This window comes from Silurus aristotelis (assembly GCF_946808225.1).
Source record: "Silurus aristotelis genome assembly, chromosome: 16".
NCBI lineage: Eukaryota > Metazoa > Chordata > Actinopteri > Siluriformes > Siluridae > Silurus > Silurus aristotelis.
In genome coordinates this window covers 11815710-11833197 of record NC_139589.1, presented here as the reverse complement: position 1 = coordinate 11833197, position 17488 = coordinate 11815710, and the positions used below count along the sequence as shown (strand labels likewise).

The 17488-nt window shown below is 39.7% G+C and overlaps 1 protein-coding gene across 3 annotated transcripts; it reads left to right on the top strand.

Annotated features, from left to right (window-relative positions):
• Positions 1-90: 90 nt before the first annotated feature.
• Positions 91-17004, top strand: LOC310739372 (myosin light chain 5-like). Of its 3 annotated transcripts, XM_083565295.1 has the most exons (7): positions 12350-12374; positions 12496-12603; positions 15246-15321; positions 15429-15533; positions 16187-16265; positions 16391-16439; positions 16534-17004. In XM_083565295.1, exons 1-7 carry the CDS (start codon positions 12372-12374, stop codon positions 16633-16635), a joined length of 522 nt encoding a protein of 173 aa, XP_083421421.1. In that variant the 5' UTR covers positions 12350-12371; the 3' UTR covers positions 16636-17004. The 3 variants fall into 3 exon arrangements, with proteins under 3 accessions (XP_083421422.1, XP_083421421.1, XP_083421420.1); XM_083565296.1 differs by lacking the exon at positions 12350-12374 and adding an exon at positions 91-112 and having other exon boundaries at positions 16391-17004; XM_083565294.1 differs by having other exon boundaries at positions 16391-17004.
• Positions 17005-17488: the final 484 nt, after the last annotated feature.

Sequence of the window (17488 nt, the reverse complement as noted above, 5' to 3'; positions counted from 1 at the left end):
TATAACAAGCAGGTGCTAATGATCATCAAGGTTGAAACAGTGAATAAATGAAACAGGAACAGCTGTGTAAGTGCTTTAAAACAATGAAAGGAACAGCCAGACTGCTTCTAAGGTGAGGTTGTGGAAGTCAGTTTCATGTCACGGGACATACACATTGGCATGACTAAACAACGCAAGAAGATTCGAGGTAGTTTTCTCCCAGGCAGAGAAAAAAATCTTTGTTAATGTATTTAAGTAGATTTTTCTGGTATCTGTTCTATACTTCACTAGGACTTATTTTTCAGACAACCTTTAACTCATAAAATTTGTACACAAATATCTGTACTTTCTTCTTCTTACATTTTTAAACCAGGCTCTTTACTTTAGTTTTAATCCATTTGGTGCCATGATCAACATTTATTCTTATCATTAAGTGCCATTTTCTATCCCATCAACCTATTTCTTGTCAGTGCACGGCTTTTCCACTGTTGTATCATTTCCTGGCTATCAGGCATCACAGCTAAAGGCTAGTCTATGAAACTAACAATGAGCAAAGCAGAAGGCACCAAGAAGTATGGGGCTAACGTAAATGAGACCGAGGGAGTCAGCAATGTAAACATGACTAAGAACAGAGACATTCCTGATCACCTGATCATCATCATCTTTTCTGGTGGTTGTTCAGCCTGAATACATGCATCAGATAACAACATTTGAAATTCCCTTGTGTCACTATATTAACATAATGTGAGGTCCAGTTACAGGCCTGACATAAAAAAAAGAAGTAGTAATTGCTACTTTTTACTTAAGTACATGTCAGAGCCCAAACTTCTTTACTTTAACTTAAGTGAAAAAATGTAGTCAGTACTTTCACCTTTACCAGTCTTTTAAAACATAAGTATCTGTACTTTTACTTAAGTGAATTATGTGTGTACGTTTGCCATCTCTTCTCTCAGGCAAAGATTTCAAAGATTTTCAGGATGTTTCAAGTTGTAAGATGTGTTATTCAAGGTTTTTTTTTTTTTTTAAAGCACAAAGATACACAATGGTCAGCCAAGAAAACTTAAAGCAGAAAGAGACATATAATGTACCTACCTTAAATATTAAAAGGATGTCCAGCAGTGCAATCAGCAAAGAACTAGTGAAATCTGATGGGACCGATGTCTACAATCTACAATCTGGAGAAATCCAATGTGAACACAATGCCGACTGATTTAACTATGCAGGAAACTATCTGGGGTGCAGAAAAATGGTAGCAGTTGCTCTGGATTAATGATTTTAAAATCTGAAATATTTGGTTGTAGCTGGAGACAAGTTGTTTGCCAAAGAGCTGGAGAGCAGTACAATAAGCCATAGTGGGGGTTCCTTGTACATTTGGGGCAGAATTTTTGCAAATGAAGTGGAAGATTTGTTCAGGATTAATGGTGTTTTCAAGGCTAAGAATTACAGGCTGATATTTATCATCATGCAATACCATCAGGTTAGCATTTGATTTGCCTCAAAATTATTCTGCAGTAGATCAATGACCCCAAACATACAGCGAATGTCATTAAGAACTCTCTTCAGTATAGAGAAGAAAAGTAGTCCTGGAAATGATGGTTTGGTCACCACAGAGCCCTGATTTAAACATTATCAAGTCTGTCTGGGATTACATGAAGAGACAGAAGGATTTGAGCAAGCCTACATTCTTCAGAAGATCTTTTGTTAGTTAGTAATTTAGATACAGCAATTAGTACTATGTATGAAACAACCTACCTACCTCCTTCAAAAAGAAAAAATGATGCTATTTTGCAGGCAAAGGATGGTAACACACAATATTTATTTGATTTGGATTTCTCTTCTGTTTCATTTTGTTAAAATTTTGCACAGTACTGCAAAATATATACATGCTTTATCTTTATAAAACATCTGTAGAAGTCTTCATAGAAGTCTTCTAATTGGTCAAAAGGTATTGATCATTCTGTTAACAGCAGCTCTTACAATAGCACAGAAGTGTTCTGTCAATAACATATCAAGACACTTATTACAAAATGTTGTCAATTCTTATGTAACTCATTCACATGGACTTGACCATCGAGGCTACTTTAATTAAGTGCTGCAATATGTCCTGTGCTGTATGTATCAATGTAACATTGTAGGACAACTCTCAAGAAGATGAACTCCAGGTTTAATTACTTTCCTGTAATTAGAAAATTCTTATTTTTCTTCATCGCCTTCCCATCCATCCATCCATCCATCCATCTTCTCCCGCTTATCCGATGCCGGGTCGCGGGGGCAGCAGTCTAAGCAAAGATGCCCAGACTTCCCTCTCCCTAGACACTTCTTCCAGCTCTTCCGGGGGGACACCAAGGCGTTCCCAGGCCAGCCGGGAGACATAGTCTCTCCAGCGTGTCCTAGGTCTTCCCTGGGGTCTCCTCCCAGTGGGACGCGCCCGGAACACCTTCCCAGGAAGGCGTCCAGGAGGCATCCGGAACAGATGCCCGAGCCACCTCAGCTGACCCCTCTCGATGTGGAGGAGCAGCGGATCTACTCCGAGCTCCTCCCGAGTGACTAAGCTTCTCACCCTATCTCTAAGGGATCGCCCAGCCACCCTGCGGAGGAAGCACATTTCGGCCGCCTGTATCCGGGATCTTGTCCTTTCGGTCATGACCCAGAGCTCATGACCATAGGTGAGAGTAGGAACGTAGATTGACCGGTAAATCGAAAGTTTCGCCTTGCGGCTCAGCTCCTTCTTCACCACGACAGACCGGTACATCGACCGCATTACTGCAGAAGCTGCACCGATCCGTCTGTCAATCTCCCGTTCCACCCTTCCCTCACTCGTGAACAAAACCCCAAGATACTTAAACTCCTCCACTTGCGGCAGGAACTCCCCACCAACCTGAAGTGGGCAAGCCACCCTTTTCCGACTGAGGACCATGGCCTCGGATTTGGAGGTGCTGATTCTCATCCCAGCCGCTTCACACTCGGCTGCAAACCGTCCCAGTGCATGCTGAAGGTCCTGGTCTGATGAAGCCAACACGACAACATCATCTGCAAAGAGCAAAGACGAAATCGTGTCGTCACCAAACCGGACACCCTCCGACCCCTGGCTGCGCCTAGAAATTCTGTCCATAAAAATTATGAACAGAACCGGTGACAAAGGGCAGCCCTGCCGGAGTCCAACATGCACCGGGAACAAGTCTGACTTACTGCCGGCAATGCGAACCAAGCTCCTGCTTCGGTCATACAGGGACCGGACAGCCCTTAGTAAAGGGCCCCCGACCCCATACTCCCGGAGCACCCTCCACAGGCCGCCGCGAGGGACACAGTCGAATGCCTTTTCCAAATCCACAAAGCACATGTGGACTGGTTGGGCAAACTCCCATGAACCCTCCAGCACCCTGTAGAGGGTATAGAGCTGGTCCAGTGTTCCACGGCCTGGACGAAAACCACATTGTTCCTCCTGAATCCGAGGTTCTACTATCGGCCGTATTCTCCTCTCCAGTACCCTGGCATAGACTTTCCCAGGTAGGCTGAGAAGTGTGATCCCCCTATAGTTGGAACACACCCTCCGGTCCCCCTTCTTAAAAAGAGGGACCACCACCCCGGTCTGCCATTCCAGAGGCACTGTCCCCGACCGCCACGCGATGCTGCAGAGGCGTGTCAGCCAAGACAGCCCCACAACATCCAGAGACTTGAGGTACTCAGGGCGGATCTCATCCACCCCCGGTGCCCTGCCACCGAGGAGTTTCTTTACTACCTCGGTGACTTCAGCTTGGGTGATGGACGAGTCCGCCTCTGAGCCCTCAGCCTCTGCTTCCTCAATGGAAGATGTGACGGCGGGATTGAGGAGATCCTCGAAGTATTCCTTCCACCGTCCAACGACATCCCCAGTTGAGGTCAACAGCTCCCCACCTCTACTGTAAACAGCATTGGTGGGGCACTGCTTTCCCCTCCTGAGGCGCCGGACGGTTTGCCAGAATCTCTTCGAGGCCAGCCGATAGTCCTTCTCCATGGCCTCACCGAGCTCCTCCCAGGCCCGAGTTTTTGCCTCGATAACCACCCGGGCTGCAGTTCGCTTGGCCTGCCGGTACCCGTCAGCTGCCTCAGGAGTCCCACAAGCCAACCAGGCCAGGTAGGACTCCTTCTTCAGCTTGACGGCATCCCTTACTTCCGGTTTCCACCACCGGGTTCGGGGATTGCCGCCTCGACAGGCACCGGAGACCTTACTGCCACAGCTCCGAGCGGCCGCTTCGACAATGGAGGTGGAGAACATGGTCCACTCGGACTCAATATCTCCGGCCTCCCTCGGGATCTGGTCAAAGCTCCGCCGGAGGTGGGAGTTGAAGATCTCGCTGACAGGAGGCTCGGCCAAACGTTCCCAGCAGACCCTCACAGTACGCTTGGGTCTGCCGAGTCTGTCCAGCTTCCTCCCCCGCCATCGGATCCAACTCACCACCAGGTGGTGATCAGTTGACAGCTCCGCCCCTCTCTTTACCCGAGTGTCCAAGACATACGGCCGCAGGTCAGATGAAACGACCACAAAGTCGATCATCGACCTGCGGCCTAGGGTGTCCTGGTGCCACGTGTACTGATGGACACCCTTATGCTTGAACATGGTGTTCGTTATGGACAAACTGTAACTAGCACAGAAGTCCAATAACTGAACACCGCTCGGGTTCAGATCAGGGGGGCCGTTCCTCCCAATCACGCCCCTCCAGGTGTCACTGTCGCTGCCCACGTGTGCATTGAAGTCTCCTAGTAGAACGACGGAGTCCCCAGTCGGAGCACTGTCCAGCACCCCTCCCAGAGACCCCAAGAAGGCCGGGTACTCTATACTGCCGTTTGGCCCGTAGGCACACACGACAGTGAGAGACCTATCCCCGACCCGTAGGCGCAGGGAAACGACCCTCTCGTTCACCGGGGTAAACTCCAACACATGGCGGCTGAGCTGGGGGGCTATAAGCAAACCCACACCAGCCCGACGCCTTTCACCATGGGCAGCTCCAGAGTTGTAAAGAGTCCATCCTCTCTCGAGGAGTGTGGTTCCAGAGCCCAGGCCGTGCGTAGAGGTGATCCCGACTATCTCTAGTCGGAACCTCTCAACCTCACGCACAATCTCAGGCTCCTTCCCCGCCAGCGAGGTGACATTCCACGTCCCTAGAGCTAGCTTCCGTGTCCAGGGATCGGGTTGTCGAGGCCTCCACCTTCGACTGCTGCCCGATCCTCTTAGCACCGGCCCCTTACGGTCCCTCCTGCAGGTGGTGAGCCCACTGGAAGGCGGCCCCACGTCGCTCCTTCGGGCTGAGCCCGGCCGGACCCTGTGGGGGAAGGCCCGGCCACCAGGCGCTCGCATACGAGCCCCAACCCCGGGCCTGGCTCCAGGGTGGGGCCCCGGCTGCGCCATACCGGGCGACGTCACGGTCCCTGATGTAGTATCTCTCATAAGGGGTTTTGAACCGCTCTTAGTCTGACCCGTCGCCCAGGACCTGTTTGCCTTGGGAGACCCTACCAGGGGCATATAGCCCCGGACAACATAGCTCCTAGGGTCATTCGAGTACTCAAACCCCTCCACCACGTTAAGGTGGCAGTTCAAGGAGAGGGGTGGCAGTTCAAGGAGAGGCCTTCCCAATAATGCAATTTATCTCGTAATCTCTTGTATAAGATAAAATCTATTGTGCGCCACACAGCTTTGACACTGAGGTATTGAGGATGAGTGTATGAAAAGTTTGCAGCCACATGGCGCCCGTTACTGAAGCTAAGAGCTGGAGGGTAGCTATGTTGCCCTGAGCTGCCCGTTTAGAATGTGTGTTTGTGTAGCTAACCAGCAGGCCACAAGCTCTTTCCCATGAGACTGAGAAGATGTGGAGCTGGCATGACCTTAACACCAACAAGCCAGACCTTGTCTGCACAACACATAATGAGCCCCTTAGACTCAGTTTGAAATTTCTAGATGTCAGATTTAATAAATCATACATTTAATAAAGCATCTTACAGGAATATGAAGAGAAAGATAAGCCTTAATTATCCCATTTATTCAAGATATGATTATGATTGATAAAACTTTAAATACAACTTGTAATAAACTTTAAGAATTACACATGGCATTATACGATAGATTAAAATCTAAGCATTAACTGCATGCAGAATGCTATAAATGTATGATACACAGTATATGTATGAGACTAAAGCAGGTAGTAGTAATGTCTGCTTTTAAGTCAGTAATTCAACTTTTACCAAAGACTTTTAAAACATGAGTATCTGTACTTGTGTGTGTAATTTTGCCATCTCTGGAGTAAACCTTTTTTTCCCCATCCTATTCCCTCATGCCGGACCATTGTATAAAGCATTTCACTGCATGTCGTACCCTGTATGTATGTGTATGTGATGAATAAAATTTGATTTGATTTGATTTGATTTGATTTGATTTGATTTGATTTGATTTGATTTGATTTGATTTGATTTGATTTTATTTGATTTGATTTGAAACCAAGGTAGTCATAAGAAACAAAAAACTAAATCCACATAAAAGTTAATTTGCTGCAGCACTATTTTTAGCTATTGTATTAAATTAACGCCAGACTTTATTATCATTAATAATTTATACAAATAATTGTATAGGCACATTTTATGTAAGCGTATACAATTTGGAAACACCGCCACCTGCTGGACAATAATACTATCCTCTAACTTCTAATCGCTGAAAATTTTATCACTGTTTGATTTCGAACTATTTGCAAAGTTAAACAGTATACAGTCCTCTTCAAAAGTATTGAAAAAAAAAATCAAGGTTGATTCTTGAGTTTTTTGTCTAATCGAAATGCGTTGAGGCTTAAAATATATGCAGAGGGAAAAAAAATCTAAGTGTCTGACGTTTCTTTATAACATTATAACATAGCACTTTTGGTGGCAGACAACCCAATTTATATTTATGATGATTTTTTTCAACGAAAACATTGCAAATTAATGTAAGTAACACTTCATATTTATCTCTTGGTTGCAAAAACTGCATTAAGTCTGTGATCTACTGACATCACTAGACTTTTGCATATTCCATTTTTATGCTTATCCAGGCTTGTGTTTCAGCTTCTTTCAGTTGTTATTTGGTTTCAGAAGTTTCTCCCTTCAGTCCCTAATTAGGAGGTGAAATGCTGCTTATTGGGGCTAAGGGCTGGTGATTGACTTGTCCAGACTAAACATTTCCACCTTTTGACTGATGAATTATTTTGTTGTATTATGTTCATTGTCTTGAAGAAGGATAAAAATCCTTCCAATTAGATTGGATGCAAATTAGCAGATTTCTGTACACTGAAATGATTGTGCATTGTGTTCTGTACACTGAAATCATTCTGCTGCTACCATCATATGTTACATTATCAATAAGAATTAGTAAACATGTTCCATAAGTAGCCATGCATTACTTCTAACATGCCTGACTAGGAAGTATGTATGTTTTAGATCATGATCATTTCGAATAGAGCCTTTTTTAGATCCTAAGTACTTTTGTGGTTCATTTTCTTATTGGAGAGCAGTCAGCATTTAATTCATCTCAAAGGTATTTAGTGGGGATGACATCAGGGCTCTGTTCAGGCCACTTAAGTTCTTCCATGCCAATCTTGGCAAACCATGTCTTTATGGCCCTCAGTTTTGACCCATGGGCACTGAAATACTGAAAGAGGTTTGGACCTCTCAGATCTAGTACTTGAAAAATATACATGTATCATACAAATACATTCTTGTAAAATGTGCATTGGTGTCAGTTTGTGGGAAAATAATAGGAAGAAATATACTTTAGGATGGTAACTAATATGCAACTTTATAAGAGTGCACTGATACACCGATATTTCCACTGCACAGTATATTTTATTTTCTACTATATCTTCTATATGTAATTTTTTTTTCATTAATTCTATAAATTACCAACATTAAATACACATACTTATAGAAATCCTTACCAGTGCAACATGCATTTATTATTTTATTCTTATTTTGACATTTACATTTACAGCATTTGGCAGATGCCCTTATCCAGAGCGACTTACAATTATCACCTTCAGCAAATATGGGGTTAAGGGCCTTTCTCAGGGGCCCAGAAGTGGCCACTTGATGTGGCTGGGATTTGAACCTTCGGAGCCAAAGTCGAATACTTAACCACTGTTAGATTTTTATCATGCCAAAACAAAATCTTTGGAGAAGTTTTCCATGCGATCTACGATGCTCGTTGTGCCTTTTCTGATCAGGAAAGAATCACACAGCACACAGAAATGTTCTTCTTCAGTTTATTGCAGATAACAGACAAGTATATGCACACACTGGAAAAAAAAACCTAAGCTAAAACTGTTTTAATTAGGTTAGAAGACATAGTAACCAGAGGTGTGTGAACCCAGACAAAGACTTTCTGTATACCTTGCATACGCACATTGTAAAGATCCTATAGACACAAAACAGACAACATAGGAATGTGTTTAGAGAACCAGTGAGAGGCCCATCTTAACCCTAACAACCACTAAGCTATCACCTTCTTAAATCTACAATGCAATATTAGAAAAGGGAGGTTCTACAAACTATTTAAGGTTCCCCTAGAACGATAAAAACCTCAGGTTTTTAGATTAAATTTTTTTAAATTTAATTATTATACAGAGCAAGTAACTCTATTACACAGTTGCTATCCATCTGAATTGTATACAAATGATTGGATGGTTAGATAGATATAGATAAGAATAAAATTAAACATCTTATGTGACTGTAATGCGAATAATAAAAAAAAAAAATCCTACAAATAAAGCAGTGAATTCAACATAAACATATTATGAATTTAAAAAAGGGTGATAGGTGATCATTTTAATATAATCACTAAAGGCACATCTACCCCTGTTTATGATATCATAACTTTGTTCATACTCTTGGGTCTCAACAATGACTTTCCAGTTGCCTTCATCAGATGGTGCTTTATAATTAGTTGCCTAAAAAAATCATACCTCTCGGGTGAGATTCGCAATTTTGAGGTTAATTATAGACTGTGTTGATGTTCTCTTGATATATACAAAGCAGATGGTGCCATTATGAACAAATGTTTAAAGTTATACAGCGATTTTATTTGTCAACTTCCCTGCATGTTTATTTTACATTTATAAAATGAAAACTTACAATGTCAGACTATTTTCCAATGTGCAGTGAATAGTTCAATAATGTGTGTGATTGTGTGAGAGCATCTTGATAGAAGGCATTAATACAATTTTATTTATCAGCAGCTCTAACGATCATTTTGATTAGTTCAGATGTCTATTGCAAACAAACCACATAATTCAAGGCCTATAATAAACTTAATAAACATATTTTTATTTGCTTTATATAAGTTAAGTCTAATAATAAATGTATTTTTAAATGTGTATGTATATTTAATTAGGGGTAAGGGTATAAATCCTATACACAATGAAGGGTAAGGGTATAAAACCTACATTAATTAAGTCAAGTCAAGTCAAGTTGATTTCTGTAAAGCTGCTTTGAGACAATGTCTGTTGTGAGGGTAATTAAAGGGTAAGAGTATAAACCTACACTCATTAGAGGGTAAGGGTATAAATCCTATACTCATTAAAGGGTAAGGGTATAAAAACGATACTCATTAGAGGGTAAGGGTATAAACCTATACTCATTAGAGGGTAAGGGTATAAAAACTATACTCATTAGACTCTAATGAGTATAGTTTTTATACCCTTACCCTCTAATTACCCTCACAACGGACATTGTCTCAAAGCAGCTTTACAGAAATCAACTTGACTTGACTTGATGAGTATAGGTTTATACCCTTACCCTCTAATGATTAGAGGGTAAGGGTAAAAACCTATACTCATTAGAGGGTTAGGGTATAAAAACTATACTCATTAGAGGGTAAGGGTATAATTCATATACTCATTAGAGGGTAAGGGTATAAAATCTATACTCATTAGAGGGTAGGGGGATTAAATCCTATACTCATTAGAGGGTCAGGGTATAAAAACTATACTCATTAGAGGGTAAGGGTATAAATCTACACTCATTAAAGGTTAAGGGTATAAATCCTATACGTATTAGAGGGTAAGAGTATAAAAACTATACTCAATAAAGGGTAAGGGTATAAACCTACACTCATTAGAGAGTAAGGGTATAATGCATATACTCATTAGAGGGTAAGGGTATAAAAACTATACTCATTAATGGGTAAGGGTATAAACCTACACTCATTAGAGAGTAAGGGTATAATTCATATACTCATTAGAGGGTAAGGGTATAAAACCTATATTTGATATAGGGTAAGGGTACAAAACCTACACTCATTAGAGGGTTAGGGTATACATACTATACTCATTAGAGGATAAGGGTATACAATCTATACTCATTAGAGGGTAAGGGTATAAATCCTATACTCATTAGAGGGTAAGGGTATAAATCCTACACTCATTAGAGGGTTAGGGTATACATACTATACTCATTAGAGGATAAGGGTATACAATCTATACTCATTAGAGGGTAAGGGTATAAATCCTATACTCATTAGAGGGTAAGGGTATAAAATCTATACTCATTAGAGGGTAGGGGGATTAAATCCTATACTCATTAGAGGGTCAGGGTATAAAAACTATACTCATTAGAGGGTAAGGGTATAAATCTACACTCATTAAAGGTTAAGGGTATAAATCCTATACGTATTAGAGGGTAAGAGTATAAAAACTATACTCAATAAAGGGTAAGGGTATAAACCTACACTCATTAGAGAGTAAGGGTATAATGCATATACTCATTAGAGGGTAAGGGTATAAAAACTATACTCATTAATGGGTAAGGGTATAAACCTACACTCATTAGAGAGTAAGGGTATAATTCATATACTCATTAGAGGGTAAGGGTATAAAACCTATATTTGATATAGGGTAAGGGTATAAAAACTATACTCAATGAAGGGTAAGGGTACAAAACCTACACTCATTAGAGGGTTAGGGTATACATACTATACTCATTAGAGGATAAGGGTATACAATCTATACTCATTAGAGGGTAAGGGTATAAATCCTATACTCATTAGAGGGTAAGGGTATAAATCCTACACTCATTAGAGGGTTAGGGTATACATACTATACTCATTAGAGGATAAGGGTATACAATCTATACTCATTAGAGGGTAAGGGTATAAATCCTATACTCATTAGAGGGTAAGGGTATAAATCCTACACTCATTAGAGGGTTAGGGTATACATACTATACTCATTAGAGGATAAGGGTATACAATCTATACTCATTAGAGGGTAAGGGTATAAATCCTATACTCATTAGAGGGTAAGGGTATAAAACCTATATTTGATATAGGGTAAGGGTATAAAAACTATACTCAATGAAGGGTAAGGGTACAAAACCTACACTCATTAGAGGGTTAGGGTATACATACTATACTCATTAGAGGATAAGGGTATACAATCTATACTCATTAGAGGGAAAGGGTATAAACCTACACTCATTAGAGGGTAAGGGTATAAAATATATACTCATTAGAGGGTAAGGGTATAAAAACTATACTCATTAGAGGGTAAGGGTATTAATCCTATACTCATTACAGGGCAAAGGTATAAAACCTATTCTCATTGATCGAGAAAGGGTATGAAACCTACACTCTTTAAATAGTAATATTATAAACCTATAGGTTAAATTTAAAAGAGCAAAGTTATAAAACCTAAATTCACTTACATTTTTTGGAAATTTCTCAGTTAACAATAACAATCTGACCTAAACCATTCTAAAATATATATATATATATATATATATATATATATATATATATATATATATATATATATATATATATATATATATATATATATATATATATATTTGTTTATATTTAATATAATTTTATCTCTATTTGTTTATGTATTTTTTTGAGGATTCCTTTATCTTCGCATTGCAAGCATTAGTGTACAACGTTCATTGACATTTTGTTCACAGGACATATGCCAGGTTAACAGAACTTAGGCTTTACGAGTACAACCTCAGAGCATAATGGCTAAAAAGCCCTTTTACTTTATTTTGAAATGTGATAAAAAAAAGTTTTTTATATATTCTGAAATAAGTACATGATTTTGTATGAATTAAATTGTATGTATTTTGTATATAAATAATGAAACATGTCACTAGTCAGATTTTAACTAAGAAGGTAAAGACTTTCTCTTCATTATCTAATTTATCCTCTGGAGAACTCGGTTCTTGTCCAACAATGTGTCCATGTATGGACCTTTGGCCTATGTACTGTTCCTGCTGGACCATTCTTGTACCCAATAACACATTTAGAGCCTCTCCCTCTCACTGACAGCTGCTATATTTAAGCTCAGCTTTTTCACCATGATTTGACACAATCTTTCAGAGAGCAGCATCAGTGCCAGAGGAAGATGGTAAAATGGCTTTTGTGAATACTTTGTATATTTTAAATAGATGTTTCTATACATAAAATATGATTTCTTTTTCGAACTTTTTTTTTTTTTTTTAAGTTTAAGTAATATCACTCCATTTCAGGCCAGCAGGAAGACTAAAAAGAAGGAAGGAGGTGCAAAACGTGCTCAAAGGGCTTCTTCCAATGTGTTCTCCATGTTCGAGCAGACTCAGATCCAGGAATTTAAAGAGGTATGAATTTTGCTTTTACCAGCAGCCCAGAAAACATTAAGGGATTCCCCATGCCCATATTTTAACATTTCACACTAAATCTTCATCCTAATGGGTTAGATTTACATTAAATTTACATTTATTGCTTTTGACAGACCCCCTTAATAATTACATTCTAAAAATAATTTTCATCTTAAACTGTTGGGAAAAAAAATGTTTAGCAATCATTTTTACGTAACATCCTCTGAAAGAAGTAGGTCTTTTCACCCCCTTCGTGCCAGAACAAAACAGGACTTGATTTCTTTAAAAATCTATATACAGTGAGGAAAATAAGTATTTGAACACCCTGCTATTTTGCAAGTTCTCCCACTTAGAAATCATGGAGGGGTCTGAAATTGTCATCGTAGGTGCATGTCCACTGTGAGAGACAAAAAAATTGTCCACTGTGAGAGACAATCCTTGGTTATCCTGGCTATGTGCTTCGGGTCATTGTCATGTTGGAAGATCCAGCCTCGACCCATCTTCAATGCTCTAACTGAGGGAAGGAGGTTGTTCCCCAAAATCTCGCAATACATGGCCCCGGTCATCCTCTCCTTAATACAGTGCAGTCGCCCTGTCCCATGTGCAGAAAAACACCCCCAAAGCATGATGCTACCACCCCCACGCTTCACAGTAGGGATGGTGTTCTTGGGATGGTACTCATCATTCTTCTTCCTCCAAACACGTTTAGTGGAATTATGACCCAAAAGTTCTATTTTGGTCTCATCTGACCACATGACTTTCTCCCATGACTCCTCTAGATCATCCAAATGATCATTGGCAAACTTAAGACGTGCCTGGACATGTGCTGGTTTAAGCAGGGGAACCTTCTGTGCCATGCATGATTTCAAACCATGACGTCTTAGTGTATTACCAACAGTAACCTTGGAAACGGTGGTCCCAGCTCTTTTCAGGTCATTGACCAGCTCCTCCCTTGTAGTTCTGGGCTAATTTCTCACCTTCCTTAGGATCATTGAGACCCCACGAGGTGAGATCTTGCATGGAGCCCCAGTCTGAGGGAGATTGACAGTCATGTTTAGCTTCTTCCATTTTCTAATGATTGCTCCAACAGTGGACCTTTTTTCACCAAGCTGCTTGGCAATTTCCCCGTAGCCCTTTCCAGCCTTGTGGAGGTGTACAATTTTGTCTCTAGTGTCTTTGGACAGCTCTTTGTTCTTGGCCATGTTAGTATTTGGATTCTTACTGATTGTATGGGGTGGACAGGTGTCTTTATGCAGCTAACGACCTCAAACAGGTGCATCTAATTTAGGATAATAAATGTAGTGGAGGTGGACATTTTAAAGGCAGACTAACAGGTCTTTGAGGGTCAGAATTCTAGCTGATAGACAGGTGTTCAAATACTTATTTACAGCTGTATCATACAAATAAATAGTTTAAAAATCATATATTGTGATTTCTGGATTTTTTTTTTTAGATTATGTCTCTCACAGTGGACATGCACCTACGATGACAATTTCAGACCCCTCCATGTTTTCTAAGTGGGAGAACTTGCAAAAAAGCAGGGTGTTCAAATACTTATTTTCCTCACTGTATATATATTTTTTTATGTTTTAGAAATATAGTATTATATATGATATAGTACTGGCAATAAGAAATTGTGAATGTAATGTGTTAGACTTAAATTAGAACAAATTTGTAGTTTTTTCTTGAGGCATAAAATTGCTACTATTATACAAAGGCATTTTGTTACATGTGTGTGAATGAGAGGGAGGGCAGTGGAGTGGTGCGGTTGCAGGGAGAAGAGGTGGAGAAGGTGGATGAGTTTAAGTACCTGGGGTCAACAGTGAAAAGTAATGGAGAGTGTGTTAGAGAAGTGAAGAAAAGAGTGCAGGCAGGGTGGAGTGGGTGAAAAAGAGTGGCAGGAGTGATTTGTGATAGAAGGGTATTTGCAAGAGTAAAAGGGAAAGTTTATAGGGAACTGTGATGTTGTATGGTTTAGAGACAGTGGCATTCAGTAAAAGACAGGAGGTGGAGCTGAAGGTAGGAGAGCTGAAGATGTTGAGATGCTGAGGTATGGAGACGGATGATCCACTGTGGCGACCCCTAATGAGAGAAGCGGAAAGAAGAAGTTATTTTGTGAATATGCGAACCCTTTTACTGCACAAACCCTGATTGTACTGACTGATAATGTAATCAGAGAATAGTAATTTTCTTTCATGAATCTGTCATTAGAGGATATTCCCTGTATGATCTGACATGGAGAACAAATGTTATAGCTCATTCTATAGAATTCAGTAGGATGGAGAATAAGACGATAATTCATATAACTGAATAATTTCATATGCCTCATAGTGCTGTTTCAGAATCATCTTAACTGTAATAATTGCAGGGGTGATTTAAATGTTTGTGTTAAATGTAAACCTGTAGCTTAAAGGGTCAAAACCAATTTGGGTCAAATTTCCCAAATGTTCCACAACAATAAGATCACTGCTGAATGTTAAGCATCATAATGGGGACACTTTAAAAGAGTATTGATTGGATTGATATCAACTTAATTCAGAGTGTCAGTATGAAATCAATGGTTACTAAATATATGAAGTTTAAAAACTTAATCGTGCTGTCTAATAGCAATGACCATTTTCGGTGATTTCTCTTTGGTGCAGGCTTTCACGCTTATTGATCAAAATAGAGACGGTTTCATAGACCAGGAGGACCTTAAAGACATATATGCATCTTTAGGTTAGTGTGTTTTGTATTTTTTTTTATAAAATGGAACATTGTTCAAATAATTTACATGCATTAAACCAAGGTTTCTGTTTAATTTACATGGTTGTTCCAATCCACAGGTAAATTGAATGTCAAAGACAATGAACTGGAAGACATGCTCAAAGAAGCCAGTGGTCCGATCAATTTCACAATGTTTCTTACTCTTTTTGGAGAAAAACTGCATGGTAAGTAACTAATGTGCCAAGAATTAAGCAAAATATACTATATATATATATATATATATATATATATCTCCTTTTAGACACCACCAGAGACATAACAAATTTAATGACAACGTACTACTTGATGTTCAACAATGTTTCATCTCCTTATGTTCAAAACAACATAGCAAAAGTTCCTGTAATGCACAGTTGTTTGAGCCAAAACAAATGCTAGTTTTTATTCATTTTATTTATTGACTTATTTTAGTTACTTTAAACAGAAATTTTAGGCCAGTTTAGGAACAAAATCCAACCAGGAAATTAACACATCAGCATCCTGTCTTGGTCTTGCCATGGATTTGGCCATTTGTGGTATTGGTCTCGTTTGCCACCTGTCGTACTCGGTCACGACTCATTTGACTTAATGTGTATATGAATCCAACATAACTAATGCAACTTTAAAACAAGTAATTTTTGTATAGCTGACATTTCTACACATGTCTGAATATTCAAAGTTAAACACCGTTGTCATCCTCATCACTTCCTGCTTGCTAGTACAAAAACAAATATGCCAGTAACAAACTACAGACAACCAGAAAGCCTCAGCTGTTTCATATGTATAATTTCTTTGTGTATCAAAAACAAGAAAACAAATAATTATATGTCTCTGAATGTAGGTACTGACCCTGAGGACACCATACTTAATGCTTTTAAGATGTTTGATCCTGAATCAAAGGGATACATACACACAGCTGAGTAAGTTAGCATTATGCAACTGCTATTATAGAGAAATAATCTACATCTTATGATCAATGAGAATCAAGCATTCAAGTGTATTACTTTTTTTTTTTTTTTTATAAAATTTTACCCTACATTTCCAGATTACAACACATGCTTATGACACAAGCAGACAAGTTCAGTGCAGAGGAGGTAAGGCATCATACTGATCATCTGCAAAATCTTAAAAAACTCTTGCTTTGGGGACATTTCTACACACACATATTATGCTGTGCTTTAATGAAAGGTCCGTCAGATGTTCCAGTCTTCTAACATCGACACAGCAGGAAACCTGGATTACAAATCGCTCTGTTACATCATTACACACGGAGAGCAGCAGGAAGAGTGAAGAAACTACATCCATGTGTTATTCCTGCTGCTGTTTACTTTGTATACCATCTGCTAATAAAAAAAAAAACACTTTTGCATTTATCAGTTATAAAATAAAAAGTTCTTACTGAACTAAATGCTTGTTCTTTGTGAACATCACTGAATTACTAGTTCAGATTACAACAATACAAAAAAAAATGGAATTCATGATGTATAAAAGAAAATAAGTGCATAAAGTCTATTTACTGAGTATTGTTCACCCCTTTAATTGTTATTATTTATCTCTTTAAAAATAAATTGAATGTTGTGTTTTTCTAAATGAAACTCTAACTTGCCACAACACCTATAGCCTAATTTGCACAAGCTTTTGAAGTAAAAAAAAAAAAAAGTTGGTTTGTGTCATCCCAGAAGGAAGCCTCTTCTGAAGTTGACCCACAAGAAAGCCCACAAACAGTTGACAATGTTCTGTGGTCTGATGAGATAAATGTGTTTAGCTCAGATGGTGTTCAGCATGTGTGAAGACGGCTTGGGGAGGAGTACCAAGAAAATTGTGTCTCGTCTACAGTCAAGCATGGTGGTGGTAGCATCGTAGTCTGGGGCTGCATGAGTGCTGCTGATACTGAGGAGCTGCGGTTCATTGAGGGAAACATGGATTCCAACATGTACTGTGAAATTCTGAAGCAGAACCTGATGCCCCTCCCTTCAGGAACTGGGCCAAAAGGCAGTTTTCCAAAATAATAACGACACTGAACACACCGCCATGATGACAACTGCCTTGCTGAGGAAGCTGAAGCTGATTGAGTGGCCAAGTATGTCTCCAGACCTGAACCCTATTGAGCACCTGTGGGGATCTTCAAGCAGAAGGTGGAAAA

Coding starts and splice junctions, on each gene's coding strand:
- LOC310739372 (XM_083565294.1), top strand. Junction 15,534..16,186: donor TTTTGGAGAAAAACTGCATG/GTAAGTAACTAA, acceptor CTCTGAATGTAG/GTACTGACCCTGAGGACACC. Junction 16,266..16,390: donor GGATACATACACACAGCTGA/GTAAGTTAGCAT, acceptor CTACATTTCCAG/ATTACAACACATGCTTATGA.